Source organism: Colletotrichum abscissum, assembly GCF_030869225.1.
Source record: "Colletotrichum abscissum strain IMI 504890 chromosome Unknown Scaffold_1.1, whole genome shotgun sequence".
NCBI lineage: Eukaryota > Fungi > Ascomycota > Sordariomycetes > Glomerellales > Glomerellaceae > Colletotrichum > Colletotrichum abscissum.
The window spans coordinates 1,988,117-2,002,535 of NW_026849987.1; the positions used below are offsets into that span (position 1 = coordinate 1,988,117).

Below are 14,419 nucleotides of genomic sequence, written 5' to 3' on the forward strand. Positions count from 1 at the left end.
GCGCACCATTTGTCGCATTCTATATATCCATCGGTGGCCGTGATGATGACGGGCCGCCGCGTTTTGTTTGGATGCCACCTAATTTCTATGTATTACATCTCGGGGGCGCATGCGCATTGTATTGTTGTTGATTCTCTCTGACGCCACTTTTACCTGGATAAACAACTGTGCGTCTTGGTTCTTGAATGACACTCCGTTGAGTCTCTATTGCTTACTCTTCTTGAGCTTCTCATAGCCTTCCTCGCCACCAATGTTGCCATCCCAGTCGGCTCTCGGGATCTCCAAGACCTCGGTGGTGCGGCCGTAGGTGATGCCTCCTAACCTGCTGACAGGGCGGAGTACCTGCGGGATATCAAGTTAGATTCCAGTTTTCCACGAAACCCACCCAGAAGAGCTGGGGGTTCCTCCAAGGTTAAAGATGGACAAAGACTTACAGTAGGATCGACAATGTTCTTCTGCTCATTGATAGCATCCTCCCTCACCCAAAAGTTGACGCCCTCAATAAACGCAGTCACACCGCTCTTCTTGCCCGGGGTAGCGCGCGAATCCCACTCTTTCACAAAGTCGAGCTTCCCCTCGACGCTGAAGACGGCCTCCTTCACACGCGCGGCCCGAACGTGCTTGCAGTCGTACACGGGGGTCAACCCACTCACATCCCACTCCGACTTCCCGTACGGCGCATTGACGGACGTCGAGTTGGCGGCCTCGAGAAAGCCCTCGGAGATGATGTTGATGACGCACTCTTTGCTCTCGAGCAGGCACTTTAGCGAATCTTTGGGTTTCTCGATGGACGCGGCGAAGCCCACGACGAACATTGGCGGATCGTGGTTCACCATGTTGAAGTAGCTGAACGGCGCTAGGTTCGTCACGGTGCCGTCTGCGGAGCGGGTGGAGAGGAAGGCGATGGGGCGCGGGGTGATGGCGGAGATGAGGAGTTTGTAGTTGAAGCCTGCCGGGCGGCCTTGGGCGTGGGGATCGATTGCTACGTGTGGTGTTGAGAGGCCGGGCTGGCCTAGGGGGTTCGCGCCGGAGCCGAAGGACCAGTCTGGGGAGATTGTTTTTGTGAAGGTGATGGAGGCTTCGGTGTTGAAGGGCGGGCGGGTGGATTCTACGGATTTGAAGTCCGGGTGGGGGTTGTGGGTTGCTTGGGTGCCGCCGGCGAATTTGTTGTTGTTTTGGGACGTCATTGTGAGGGTTCTGGAGGCTGCTGTCCTTGAGAGCGCGAGCGTGGTTTTGTTGGTGATGGCTGGGAGGAGGGTGCGGAGGGCGGTGCGCGATGACATTGTGGGATGCGGAAGTTGTAGTGGTTTTTATATCGTCGGGATTACGGAACGGGGGTGGAGGAGGAGGGCGCAAGCCAGAATTGCGATTGCGGGATGCGGGAATCCACTTTTCACTTGCTCGACGGGGGGGTAATGATATGGACGTGGAAGCTTTGGGTTTGGTCTCCCCTTTCTTTCTGGTCTACTTTACTCGCTCAAACTTGCGGCATGTTGCTTACGGATGCTTGCTTTGCCAGCTTACCTGACCTTGCCGTAAGGCACCCGATACCTACCCTGAGCCGGACCCCCCCTTCCAGTTCTCGGATGGTGGAGTAGATGCCGAGGGGGAGGGTAACGGTAGTGGGGTGACGTGGAGGTTCACACCAAAAGTTCACCTTGTCGAGTTGTCACCAACGAGGGGCATTTGGAGGGGTAACGTGCAGGGATCGGGGTGTGGTCCTTGTCCCCTGATGATGCAATTGACTTGGTGGTTGGGGTCGCTTGATGCATTACCCGGTGATGAATTTGACTGGCTCATACCAAGGTATTTGGAAATATATCTACACCTAGTAGGTCCCTTGACGGCTTCCGGTTCGTTTTCCACATGGCGATTGACAAATTGGCTATTGGTAATTAGTTATCGTTCCGTCCGCTGGGCCGGAAGCGTGTCGGGGGATGGAAATCGGAACTCGGAAGGGTCTTGGGTCTTGGGTCTTGGGTGATGGGTGCTTGCATGTGGAGAGAGAAGAAAGACTTGCCTTGGAGCGTGTGGAGGAGGTCCAAGTGCCTGGTTGATAAGATAGAGTTATCAAGATAAGCTTCTTTGTCAGCTGTCAGGCACCTCAGGTGCAGATACTTCCTTTCACGAGGAACCTTTCCAATGGAACACATGCTTTTCAGGAAGAGGAGACATGATTACCTAGCTGAATATTTAAAATATATGTAGGCGAACTAGACATGGCGCGATGTCTTGAGGTCAGAGAATGCAAAAACACCACAGTCTCTCTCTCATGTTTTTGATCGATTGGCGAATCATCAACTCTGACCTTGAGGAATTTCAAAGCACCTGATTCTGAGTTTGGATCAGGGCTCTTTGGCTGTGTGCTTGTCTCTCCTTCTTATCTCTGGAGCACACAGGCTGTGTATGCTGCCCTGGGCTTTTTATGTTGTTGAGGGCTGGTTGTAGCACGCGTGCGCATCTGCTCTGAGATGAAAGTGTCTCAACGGCCGAGCGCGGGGGCGGTAGCACGGGAGATGCCAAGCGATGGGATGCGAGACGCTTAGCTCGAGACACGGATTCGATGGGTTTGGTAAAAGCCCATATGCAGATGAGTGCATAAGTTTCCATTGAATTTCGCGTTGAGGGGCAGAGGAACGTAGAGACGAGGGGATTGGAGACAAGTGATTCCTCTCCAGAAGGCATTGGTCACCAACCTTTGGTATGGATGATCAACCAACAGGAGAAGCTCCGTGGGGGGACGGAAAGCCGCCTCAGCACACACACTCAGGTATTTCCAACCCCGTCACTACGTACTCACCGTGCTCTTCCACGAGGTCCCTTGTATGTAATTGATTACTGCTTCCCCCGCCATTCCCGTCAATTGGGCGCGTGGCATGGCGGCCCTCCTCCGCAGCGGGCATTGGCTCTGTTTCGCATGCAAGGACGCACCGCGGCGGTCGATGGAATGTCTCCGGGTGTTTGGCCACGCCTTTGCAGGAATGGAACGCTACTCTCTCCCACGTCTACTCTGATTTGCGTGGGGAGCAGGTATGTGCGGCCTCAACAATCCGAGCGTGCGTGCAGATGTAGGTACCTTGGCCAAAACGAGCGGTATATAAGGTATATGTCGACAAGACGCCCTCGTTCAACCTCCATAGCTAAAAAGCTAAGAAAAGAACCCCCTTTTGATCTCGAAAGAGCCATCCCTCAAGGGAAGAAAGAAAGAAAAAAACACATCTTGAAAAACAAAGTCAACCGCCAAGAACTCCACTTCATCACATCATGAGCGCAATCCGCTCCTCGTCATCAGCCCTCCTCCTCCTCGGAGGCGTCGCAACCCTACCCGGCGCCGCTACAGTCCGAAGCCAGTTTCCGCAGCGGAGCAGCACCACACTCTCCACTACCACAGCAGAGCAGGCCGAGTTGGGGTACATGCAGCAACCACTCGGCCCCGCCAGCAGCCGAACCACGACCCACACTGCCGGGAACGCGAAGCGTAGCGGCGGCGGTGCTTCGGGTCTTGGATGGCAAGCTACACAAGCGTTATGACTGCCCCGGACGGCGGCGCAGGTTGTCACCATGTCTACGACGACGATTCAGGCGGCACCATTATCGCCAAGGGCGAGAGATAGAGGTGCCGCGGCTGGCTTCCGGTATAAGTCTGCCGAGGAGGTTGTGGCGGTTGTTCTTGGAAGGAATCAGCAGTATCAGAAGTACTCATTCTCGCGGCCTGTGAGGAGAGATTAAAAAGTGGTTAACTAGAAGACTTGGGTTCATCAAAATTGCTGGTCAACGGTCAGAGTAAGGGAACTTGGCGTTCAAGGGATTATTTGGCGAAGAACGGTCGCTTTCGCAAGATTGACTTTCTAGCGAGAGATGCGGACAGAAACTGGCTGGTGTCATCACAAGGTGTTGGGATCATCGATGGGGTCAATGGTTATGGGATTAGAATACCTAGAAGATGGGCAAATTGGAACGAGATTCACGATGTCCATGTTCATGGCCCGTTGCATTATGTAATCACCCCAAAGATCTCAGGCAGATCTGACAGAAATCACGTGCATCCGATAAGCTCTTATCGGCAAAGGGTCCTTTTCTGTGGGAAAGTTTTTGGCCGACTGTAGTCACTCCCCGTCCCGTCCCACGTCGCCGCAACAGTCACCAAAATTCCAGCCAGTCAAGTCGATCATTTTTTTTTCTCCGTAGCTGCACGCTGCCCCTTCTCCAATGTGTTGATATCCACCAGTTAATTTTTTTGGTCGTCGCCCGTTTTTGCCCTTTTTGTGAGCCTTTTCTGCGCTCCCCACACTCCTTCAACTTCATGTACCGCCCATATACCCAAAGGCATGTGGCGCAAACATTGAATAACTGTTTCCCATACACCTCGCTGTTTCCCCGGAAAGGTTCAGCCAGAGCCCTGCCATCTCCGTTCCTCCTAGCTGTCTCCTCTCGAGTGTCCTACCACAGCCGATCCAATAACAGGAAGCCAAAGCCTGTAGATTCCTTGGCCGACGCCTTTGAGTCAAAGTTCGAGAACAGGGTCGACAGCAAGTTTGATTCCAAGTTCAAGCTGAATATTGTCGATACCCGGCAGGCAAAGACTGGGTTCATCAATAGAGAAAACGGAGCCAAGCGTCGAACCTACAATAAGGACGTCCCGCTCGCCACCCCGAATTCTACCAGGACACCGTCCGCCGCTTTTTCTCGACGAGACGCCGAGCCCTTTGGCAGAGACGCAGAACCCTTCCGCAAAGACGAGTCCTTTCGCAGAGACGAGAAGCCTTTCCGCCGATACGAAGAGCCTTTTAGCAGGAATAAGGAACGCTACCACCGAGACGAGCCTTTCCGCAGGGACGACAGAGACGAACCCTTTCGTCGCGACGAGAAGCCTTTTCGCAGAGACCGGCCCTACCGTAGGAACGACGAGCCTTTTAGCAGGAATAAAGAACGTCGCGAGCCCTTCCAGCAGAAATACGCTCTGAACACCAACAAACGCGGCACACGCCCACTGCCTACGGCAGATTTCTTGGCCTCAATCGTAGGGCACAAGCATCCCGGTGGTATCGCTAGGAGAGACGTTGTCCGTGGTGATCCAGAATCGTTCCCCAACAAGCGGGTTTTCTGCATACCGGCCAATTGGAACAAGGTCTCGGCGAATATCCCAGACTCTTGGATCTACTGTGCCGACTTGATTCAGGGGCCAGAGACGGAACAGACACACTATACAAAGTTACCGCCGGCCGGAGAGAAGAAAGACATCCGCGCCGCCATGACGAACTACTTCCAGATCGCGGCGACGCCGACGGCGGACACGGGCCCGGCCCTGATGCTGCACTTTGATCAGCGCCGCTACCTCTTCGGCAATATTGCGGAAGGAACACAGCGAGCGCTGAGCCAACGTAAAGTGAGCTTGGGCAAGCTGGAGGTCATGTTTATCTCGGGCGCAACTATCCAGCAGAACACTGGCGGCATGATTGGCATGATGCTTACAGTCGCGGACGTTCTCGACGGTAGCAGGAGAGAGGTGCACGAGAGGAACCAGGCGAGGAAGGGCACGGGAAAGAAATTGATCGCGGCCAAGGGTCCCGAGCGGATTGAGATTCACGGTGCCCAGAACCTCGCATACTCTGTCGCAACAGCGAGAGGGTTCGTGTTCAGAAAGGGACTTCCGATTCGCGCCGTCGAACTGTACGAGGATCCGAGAATCGCCAACCCCGACGCCACCACTCCTGACTGGCAGGACGAGCTCATTCAGGTGTGGAAGGTACCCATCGCCTCCGATCATGTCAACCAGTCCCGTAAGAGAAGCCACGAGGTCATGACGGCGGAAGATGAAGGCCTGGCGAACCCAGCCGGTGCTGTTTCCGCCAAGGAGCAGGCCGTCATTGACCGGGAAGCGATCAAGGGTGTTGTTGAGAGCATGTTCAACTCCAGCTGGACCATGGACAAGCTGTACGAGACGAAACTTTCGCAGGTCCAGCTTCCCGCCACCATCTTCGTCAGAGAAGACGGCAACATCAAGAAGTACCAAGGTCCCATGCCGGGCGGCGACGAACCCGTGCCTGACCTTGACGTTCTGGTGCGGTACCCTTGGCCGGCGGCCACGGTTGAGAAGTTGCCCAGCGCCTCCATCTCAAACACTGCCGTCACCTATATCGTAAAGAACAAGGGCCGAAGAGGCAAGTTCAATGCAGCTGCCGCGAAGGAGTTGGGTGTTAAGCCCACTGACAATAAGAAACTCACCGACGGAGTGTCTGTCCAGGGCAAGGATGGTATTACCGTCACGCCTGAGATGGTTCTCGAGGCGCCGATCAAGCCTCAGGGCTTTACAGTCATTGATATCGCAGACGCATCCTACATTGACTCGTTCCTTGGCAGACCAGAGTGGCAAAATGCAAACTTGATGGATGGCGTACACGTCTTCAACTGGATCCTTGGGCCGACCGTCATCGACGACCCGAGAATCCAACAGTTCATGAGGGAACGACCGGATGTCCAGCATCTCGTCATGTCTACCGATACCAGTCCCAACATGTTGGCGCTGGATTCCTATGCCATCCTCCACGGCTACCTGAGGCAGATCGACCCTGACCGCTTCCCGCAACTTGCCTTCGACAACACCGTCCGGGACCTTTCGCATATTGGCTCCAACGTGGAGACTGCTCGTGTGGGCATGAAGGCGAAGCTGTCGCCAGCCTATGAGCTCGTCAAGGATGAGATTGTTCCCCCAATCTACAATAAGTTTAAGGGCAACGGAATGGAAGAGGGAGTCATCAAACTCGCCAAGGAAGCCGCAGACAAGATCAAGGAGCCTGCCTTCCTCAAGGATATTGAGGAAGCGGAAAACGACATCCCGAATCGCGACACGGAGATCATCCCTCTCGGCACCGGATCTGCCGTGCCATCAAAGTACCGCAACGTCTCGGCAACCCTAGTCCGGGTACCACAGTACGGCAACTACCTCTTCGACTGCGGTGAGAACACCCTGGGTCAGCTCCAACGAACGTTCGGAGCCGAAGAAACAAACAAGATTCTTCAAGAGACACGCTGCATATTCATCAGCCACATGCACGCCGACCACCACCTCGGAACCGCACGCTTCCTTCGCGCCTGGAACGAAGCGACCATCCACCTCTCCCCCCAGCCTCAACTCGGCCTCATCGGCCCCGCCGCCATGCAGTATTTCCTGATGGAGTACAGCCGCATCGAGCCCATCGCCTTCGGACGCGTCAAGCTCATCCGAAAGGGCCACTTCTTCCCCCACGACGAGGGGCGCCTCCCCACCGACTGTCCTACGCGCCTTGCCTCTGCTCAGCTGGTCCCCGTAAACCACTGCAAGGATGCCTACGCCGGCGTGCTGACCTGGCCGTCGGGCCTCAAGATCGCCTACTCGGGCGACTGCCGCCCCAGTGAGAGGCTCGTTGAGGCCGGCAAGGGCGCGACGCTGCTGATCCACGAGAGCACCTTTGACAATGACAAGATGGGCGACGCCGTGGCCAAGAAGCACAGCACGCTGGGCGAGGCTTTGAAGGTGGCGAGCAACATGGGCGCGCGCCGCGTGCTGCTGACGCACTTTTCGCAGCGGTATGCTAAGCTGCCGCTCGTCGAGGACCGCAAGACGGATGATGGTGCTGATCAGGCGGTGTTGATGGCGTGGGATCAGATGAGGGTGAAGTTGGGCGAGTTCCGCCAGGCGCAGGCTTTCTTGCCTGCTATCAGCCGCTATGTGGAGCACGATGCCTTTAGGCAGGATGCGGATGAATAGAAAACAAACAACACCACTCATAATAATAGACTTGGACACACGTGTCCTGCTACAATTCCATACCTTTCATTGCACCTTCTGCTGTTCAAACTCATTATAATGGCCAAGTACTAAAGATCTCGATGGATCCAAGAAGGCAAAAGAGTTCATCCCCTCAGTGCTGAGCTGGGGGCTACATCTCTGGCGCTCATGCTGGGATTCGAACTCGGGTGCTTCGCTGAGCCTGTCGTCGAGTAGGCTGGTTGGCGTTTTGATTGTTGACGTCGGACCACTCCATCACCCACGCCACAGTTTGACCTGACCCCCGACCTAGAGAGCGCCTGCTGCGCTGGTGACAGGAATTGACTTGGAGGGGTATATGAGGGTTTCGATTCTCCGCGTATTCGGGTTGTATATTCAGGTGGTGGAACTTGGGGAAGGAAGGTCTGATCTGGGTGAGGCAGGTACGTCACCGTGGAGCAAGAGCTTGGGAAGGAGAAACGTATACCCACTTGCTACGTGGTGACTTTTGACTTTGTCGAGGAGTATAATCGAATTCGATCACGTGGCTCGCGCTTACACATGTGATACCTTACCATCCATATCCCGGATAGAGCTACCGGCGCGAAGTAGGAGCATAAGGTACCTAATGAAAGTAAACAAACAACGCGGCCTTTGTGATGGCTCGCCTCTACGGCCAAGGAAATCTGTCATTTACGCCGGCGAGGGGGAAGACTAGGCTTAGAGACCTGATGATCAGCAACACTCCTAGTTCGACATTGGAACCCTCAGAGCTGTTCGCTATGGAGTATTGGAGCCTTTGGGGGTTTTGGTGGTGATCCTCGCTTTAGAAGTACCCTTCCTATCCATGGAGGAGAGAACACCATGACGGGAGCTCCATCTTGGAAGGCGGGTGGCATCACAGTACGCAGAGTGGTGGCTGGGGGCCAAGACAAATAGAGAAGGAAGGACGCGAAACGTGAAATATCAGATACCCTGATGCGTAGGATAGCAAGGTACCTCAGGCGCCAAAGTATGCCGGAAGCCATCACGGTTGCTCAAGGAATACGCACACTCCACATCCCCTATAGCTGAGCAAAGTTGGTCTGTCTGTCGGGATAGGCGAGACCCTCCACGTTGGCCGATTGGTCTAGCGTGTGACTCTCGTCTACAGATCGCAAACTGAAATTTATTTAAGACTTCCGCGCCCAGCGTCTCGCGGAAGCACCATATTCTGCCATTTTGCCAGTTCGAGTCTTTATTTTTATGATTTTTCTTTTGCTTACAGGTATCCTACGATAATACATGTGGATATCCTTATGTTATTTTACCTGTGATTGTGGTGCTGGTGGCTCAGCTTCTGTAGGAAGAAGGTGAATGTCGACCGAGTCCCAACGGGATAGTCTGCCATTTCTAGGGGTTCGAATCTCCCTCGAGTCGACTTTTTCTTTGGCCCTTGATGGTAGTCAGATGATTGGTTTTTCTTTTCTTCCTATCTGTTAATCTCCGAGATATCAATGACTTGGTTCTACAGGAAGAAGGCGACTGCCAAACCGAGTCCCAGCAGACTATCAAGCCCTCCTAGCCTCGACCCCGCCGCCGTCGGAAGAGGAGACGAGCTCGTCGTCGTCGTCGTCCCATTCCTACCGCTCCGAGCCCCGGTTGCCGCCGGTGGTGTCGGCGTAGAAGGGTCTACCAGCAGCGTGGTCGGCATGCTCACAATCGTCGTCGGGGGCGCGATGCCCTCTTCATCGCCGCCGCTGCTGCTAGGTGGCGGTGCCGAAGTCGGAGCTGAGCTCGAAGCTGAGCTCGGAGGTGTTGAAATAGCCGCCGGCGCGGACGGGGTAGTAGCAGGAAGCTTCGTCGGCACCAAGGATGCGATAGGCTGTGATACTGCTGCTCCCGCCGATGACGATGATGATGAAGCTGCCGGTGGTGTAGCGGGCGTCGAGACGTTCTGCTCCGTGTTGGCCCAGGTGTCGAGGACGCACTGCTTCATCAGGTTGTTGTCGGTGTATGTGTTGCCCGACTTCTTGGGCGTCAGGCTGAGGACGTAGTCGGTGCTGAAGCTGCCGGCCGCCCAGCCCACGAGGCCGATAAAGACGTCTGAGTTTTGGTTGATGAAAGTGTTCTGGGCGCAGAAGCTTGTGAAGCACTGTATCTGTTGGTTAGTCACATCACCCATTGAAGAACAAGGAAATCGATTGACGTACCGAAGCATCGCTCGAGGCGCCCGTTTCGCTGACCAGCCCCTTTCGTCCCTTGGCCCTCAGGAACTCAGCCACCGTCCTGAAACTCTCGACATTGTCCGTCGTGCAGGGCCTGTGAGTGCCGCTGTTATCCTGATCAAGATACTTGTGCACATCAATAATCAGATTATCCGTCGTTCCATCGGGGTTCGTGATCGCGGCCAACGCCTCCGCGCTCCCGCTGCTGACGAGGAACTCGGCCGAGTTGAAGTTTGTCCCAGGTAGCAGAATCATCTGCGACGTCGCGCCGGCGCCCCTGATGGCGGTCACCACTTTCTGGCACGTCGCCGCCCAGAGCTTGACGTCGAGGTCGTGCGGCTCGTTCATGATTTCAAAGACGACGTTGGCGTTGTCCTTGTACTTTGTCGCGAGCTGCGTCCATAGAGACACGAATTGGTCGTCTGTCGGCCCGCCTTGACCGATGATGCCGCCATTCCAGCGGGCGAAGTTGTGTATGTCGAGCATGCAGTGCGCGCCGGTCGCGAGGCACTTTTGCATTATCTGGTCGTATTTGCCAAGGTTGGCGGCGTTGAGTTGGCCGCCTAGTTGGTTGTTTACGAGGAATTGCCATCCGACGGCTGTTGTATTGGATGTCAGTATTAGACTCTCAAGGTGAGAGAAAGTTCAAGTAGACTGACGAAGTCGAAACATGTTGAGCTTGTCGTTCTGGACAAAGTGGTTCATCTGGCCTTCGCCGTCGCCGCCTCCCAGTGAGCTGAGAGGCAGCTGGACTTTTCCCGTTGGACAGCTTCCCTGGCATCGAGTTAGTCTCGAATTGTTGGATGAGATGAGATATCGAGGGAGGGGTCTACATCAATCTCACAGCCAAAGTCGGCACCTGATATCGCGACTCCCTGTTGGGCAAGAAAGGTTAGACACATTGGTCCGAAGTCTTGTTGTAGATCATACGAGACTTGCCAAGAACTGCACCCTAGCGCATGCTGCTGCCGTCAACCCCAAAAGTGTAAGTGTCTTTGACAACATATTCGATACCTAAGCGAATGAAAAAGAAGCGAAAGTAGAAATAATCTGATGATGTTAAAAAAAGAAAGGACTCAATCCGAAGAATCGAAGGAAAAACTGCGGTCCAAGAAGCGAAGGGCAGCACGAAGCAAACACGAAAGGGGACTTTGGTTGCAAGAAGGCCTGGGAAGGAGGATCAAGAATCGTCTGTACATAAGGCAGCGGGGAGCCGCATGACATATCTACTACCGGCAGGCCATCGACAATGCTACTTTGGAAAAAGGGAGCGTCCAAGAATAGTAGTCAACCCATGGGCTATATGACATGACACCAGCGAACGGGATGACGGGACCGAGAGGTGAGATGTGGACTTCTTTTCCTACCCCCCTACCCCCCTTTCTCCATCATCCACAAACAGCCCAGCTGGAGAGGCACTGGAGGCCCTGGAGGGGGCAGTGAACCTGCGAACAGCAAGTTGGCCGTGAGTAAATGGCCCCAGCCTGCCATCCGATGGTCGTTTCTGTGCGACAAGATTCATGCGGCGAGCGCCACGAAGCCTGGTCGGACGAGGGTCTGCATCAGACGGTGGGAGTTTCATGTGCGGACACCAAGAGGCTCCCTAGGGTGATCCGCGTCCCGTTACCACCAGGACCACAGACACGCGATCGTCGGGGTGGGTACTATCAGAATGCAGCCCAATATGAGTGGAAATCTAGCGATTTGGGGATAGGTCCGGGGATAAAACCGATCCGTCACTACTGTTCTACTCCGTACTGTCCTCCAAAGTCCAAGTTGGGTTGTGAGCCTCAATGAGAGAAGGGGGAGGGCGAGGGTGGGATGGGGCGCGCACGGCCTCGGGAGCGAATGGGAAGGGGTTCTCGGGCTGACCGGGAGGCAGAGAGTCGGCGTTCCATTGTGTCGGTTTTCGATTGAATGCGGGCTTGGCTGAGGAAGATTGCTATCAGTGTCGAGCCTGTAGTCACAAACAGCGCAAGCTTCGAGACACGCCACAAGCCTCGCAGTATGAGATCGCCAGACTTAATGCAGGTCTTGCGCGAGTATCACGGTGCTCAGCCAAGGTCCAGATCTTCCCGCTGCCAGTGGGCGAGTCGTAGTGCGGGGTCACTACCGGCGCGCCGTTGAGTAAAGTAAGTATGCTTTGAGTGTAGGAAGTGCTTGGGTAGCAAGCCGGCAACTAGGCGCCCTTCTGCATTTGTTAGTTATCAGCACAGAGTTGATCCGAGATCGAGAAGCTATACCATCTCCAGCTTGTCGTAGCTACTGATTCAGAAGAGAGTGTCGTAAAGCTTTGGCACTAGCGAGTGACTGGAAACACACAGTTTACATCGGCGCTGGCCACTGGGGATTGATAACTCTTGCGAGAAGATCTGCGCCTGAAGCAAACACTCGCCGGCCGTACGCGTAAGAGGCCAGTCCTTTAGATCACGCAGAGCTCTTTGCAGAAATGCAACAAAGACCCACTCGGGCCGATGATTTAGGTGTTTGACTCGGGGTGTTGTTTGTCTGGTTGATCCTGCGTCCGAGACATCGTTGTACAGCAGCAGTTGTTGTACCACTCGAACTGCACCGACAACCACCCTTCATCCTGTCATGGATACGTCTGCTTGTCAGCTTCGCGTCTGGAAGAAGGCTAAACGTTCAAGGCCAGGCTCAAGCGCTATCTCTTGGGTCCAGCGTCTTTTGGCGGACATCCAGGGACGGCCCTGGGATCCTTAGACTGAGCCTCCAAACTTTAGCGCGCAAGCACTGACTGGGTCAAAGAGACATCCCAATGCCGCGTAGGATGTTTGTTCTCTAAGTCGACCAGCAATGAGAACAATGTATTTCTGAAAGGACAGAGTCCTTTGGGAGTAGTGATGAGAATTTGGCCTTCTATCGGTTGTTCTTTTGCCAGGATCAGAAAGGAATTGCTCCTAGTAGACCTGCCGCGAGTTCTAGAAGCCCTTGAAGTTTGACGGGGCAATCCACGCAAGTCTTACTGACGAGGACTCGAGTGCGCATACACTGCCTGGGAGGTAACAAAGAAACAGTGGTCTGAAGTTGGTAGTGAACTCTGCGATTTGGTAACCTCGAAGAGAAGAAGAAGTGCTCCGTGTGCTTGAGCTATGCGTGACCGAGAGAAGAAGTCCTCCCTCTGGATTAGCACCATTCTTTCCCACGAGACCGGCTTGGTTACATAAGCCACCATCAGCTAACTTGATGAAGTGGGCACGGAAACGCCTGCCGGCCACGTGCCGGAGGTCTCATCGAGGTTCCGCCATACATCGGAAAATGTCAAGATAGAATTCTGAGGTATTTGAGGTGTTTGCGAGAGATTCGGCAAAAGACTCATGAGAGTTGTCAACCGATAGCGGACCTCATACATCCGCGTCTCTTCGCAATGACTACCAGCAATGGTGACATTGTGGGGCCGCGCGGGGAATAGAACGATAAATACCGGATGATGTCCCTATATGCTACATATCGCAGAGACAACACATCTTGAAATCATCTATATCACTGACAACGCGGCTGTATCACTCATTTAATCTGCACTCAAGATCTCGTCAACATGTCTTCCCAGAGCTCAAACCCGCCTCTCCTCGATCACATCGTGATTCTGGTCCCCCACCAAGTCCTCGCCTCCCTCCCCACTTGGCTCTCAACCGAATTCACCATCCTCACAGGCGGCCGGCACGCTGACGGCCTCACGGAAAACAAGCTCGTCATCTTCGCAGACGGCACCTATCTGGAAATCATCTCCTTCGTCGCGGGCATCAGCCGGGAAGACCGCCTCAAGCACAAGTGGGGTCCGAAACCGGACGGCACCATCATCGACTGGGCCTATTCCCTCAAGGACGAGTCCGGCTTTGCCGAGATCCAGAAACGGGTGCACGCCGCGCAGTCGCTGGCCGTGTACGAGGACCCCGTGCCCGGCGGGCGCATCAGGCCGGATGGCGAGGAGCTGAAGTGGGCCGTTGCACTCCCGGATAGCGCTGCCGGGGCCGGAGCCGGAAAAGTGGAGAGGGGCGAGTTGCCGTTTTGGTGCTTTGACCGAACGCCGCGGAAGCTTCGTGTGCCGGATCATGTTCCCGAGAATGTGAAGCACCCGAACGGATCGCTCGGAGTTCATTCAGTCTCGCTTCACGTGAGTAGCGAGGACTTCAAGAAGGCCTACGCTGGCATCAACGACCGCGCGGCGGAGGAGGGCGGCGATGGTGTTGGGCGGTGGACGTTTGATGTTCCCGTTCGTCAGTTTGACGATCCTAGATATCTGAACGTTGAAACCATCTCTAGCAAGCAGGGTTCTAGACAAGCTATCCGCTTCGCTTTGTATACCGCCGCGGGTACGACAAAGCGGTCTATCGGCGGGGAACTTGGTGGGGGCGTCTCTGTTGAGATTGGCTTAATTCCCGTGTCCGGTGGCTCTTCCTAAGCGTTCAAAACAAAGTGGCTTGGAGACTCGCGATGCTTCATGATG

At 54.7% G+C, this 14,419-nt stretch overlaps 5 protein-coding genes across 5 annotated transcripts; 3 read left to right on the forward strand and 2 right to left on the reverse strand.

The window, feature by feature from the left end:
• Positions 1 to 204: 204 nt before the first annotated feature.
• CABS01_00637 (nitrilotriacetate monooxygenase component B) lies at positions 205 to 1,283 on the reverse strand (the record flags this gene model as incomplete). Its single annotated transcript, XM_060534018.1, has 2 exons — positions 205 to 342; positions 435 to 1,283. 2 exons carry the CDS (start codon positions 1,281 to 1,283, stop codon positions 205 to 207), a joined length of 987 nt encoding a protein of 328 aa, XP_060406532.1.
• A 1,981-nt stretch (positions 1,284 to 3,264) lies between these two features.
• On the forward strand, positions 3,265 to 3,531 carry CABS01_00638 (uncharacterized protein; the record flags this gene model as incomplete). The annotated part of the gene is made up of 1 exon (XM_060534019.1): positions 3,265 to 3,531. One exon carries the CDS (start codon positions 3,265 to 3,267, stop codon positions 3,529 to 3,531), a length of 267 nt encoding a protein of 88 aa, XP_060406533.1.
• Positions 3,532 to 4,303: 772 nt separating this feature from the next.
• On the forward strand, positions 4,304 to 7,747 carry CABS01_00639 (metallo-beta-lactamase superfamily protein; the record flags this gene model as incomplete). Its single annotated transcript, XM_060534020.1, has 1 exon — positions 4,304 to 7,747. One exon carries the CDS (start codon positions 4,304 to 4,306, stop codon positions 7,745 to 7,747), a length of 3,444 nt encoding a protein of 1,147 aa, XP_060406534.1.
• A 1,507-nt stretch (positions 7,748 to 9,254) lies between these two features.
• CABS01_00640 (cellulase) lies at positions 9,255 to 10,959 on the reverse strand (the record flags this gene model as incomplete). Its single annotated transcript, XM_060534021.1, has 5 exons — positions 9,255 to 9,881; positions 9,940 to 10,553; positions 10,614 to 10,728; positions 10,788 to 10,829; positions 10,885 to 10,959. The coding sequence occupies 5 exons, from the start codon at positions 10,957 to 10,959 to the stop codon at positions 9,255 to 9,257; spliced, it is 1,473 nt and encodes a 490-aa protein (XP_060406535.1).
• A 2,551-nt stretch (positions 10,960 to 13,510) lies between these two features.
• Positions 13,511 to 14,374, forward strand: CABS01_00641 (glyoxalase; the record flags this gene model as incomplete). The annotated part of the gene is made up of 1 exon (XM_060534022.1): positions 13,511 to 14,374. The coding sequence occupies one exon, from the start codon at positions 13,511 to 13,513 to the stop codon at positions 14,372 to 14,374; it is 864 nt and encodes a 287-aa protein (XP_060406536.1).
• Between the last annotated feature and the right edge of the window lie 45 nt (positions 14,375 to 14,419).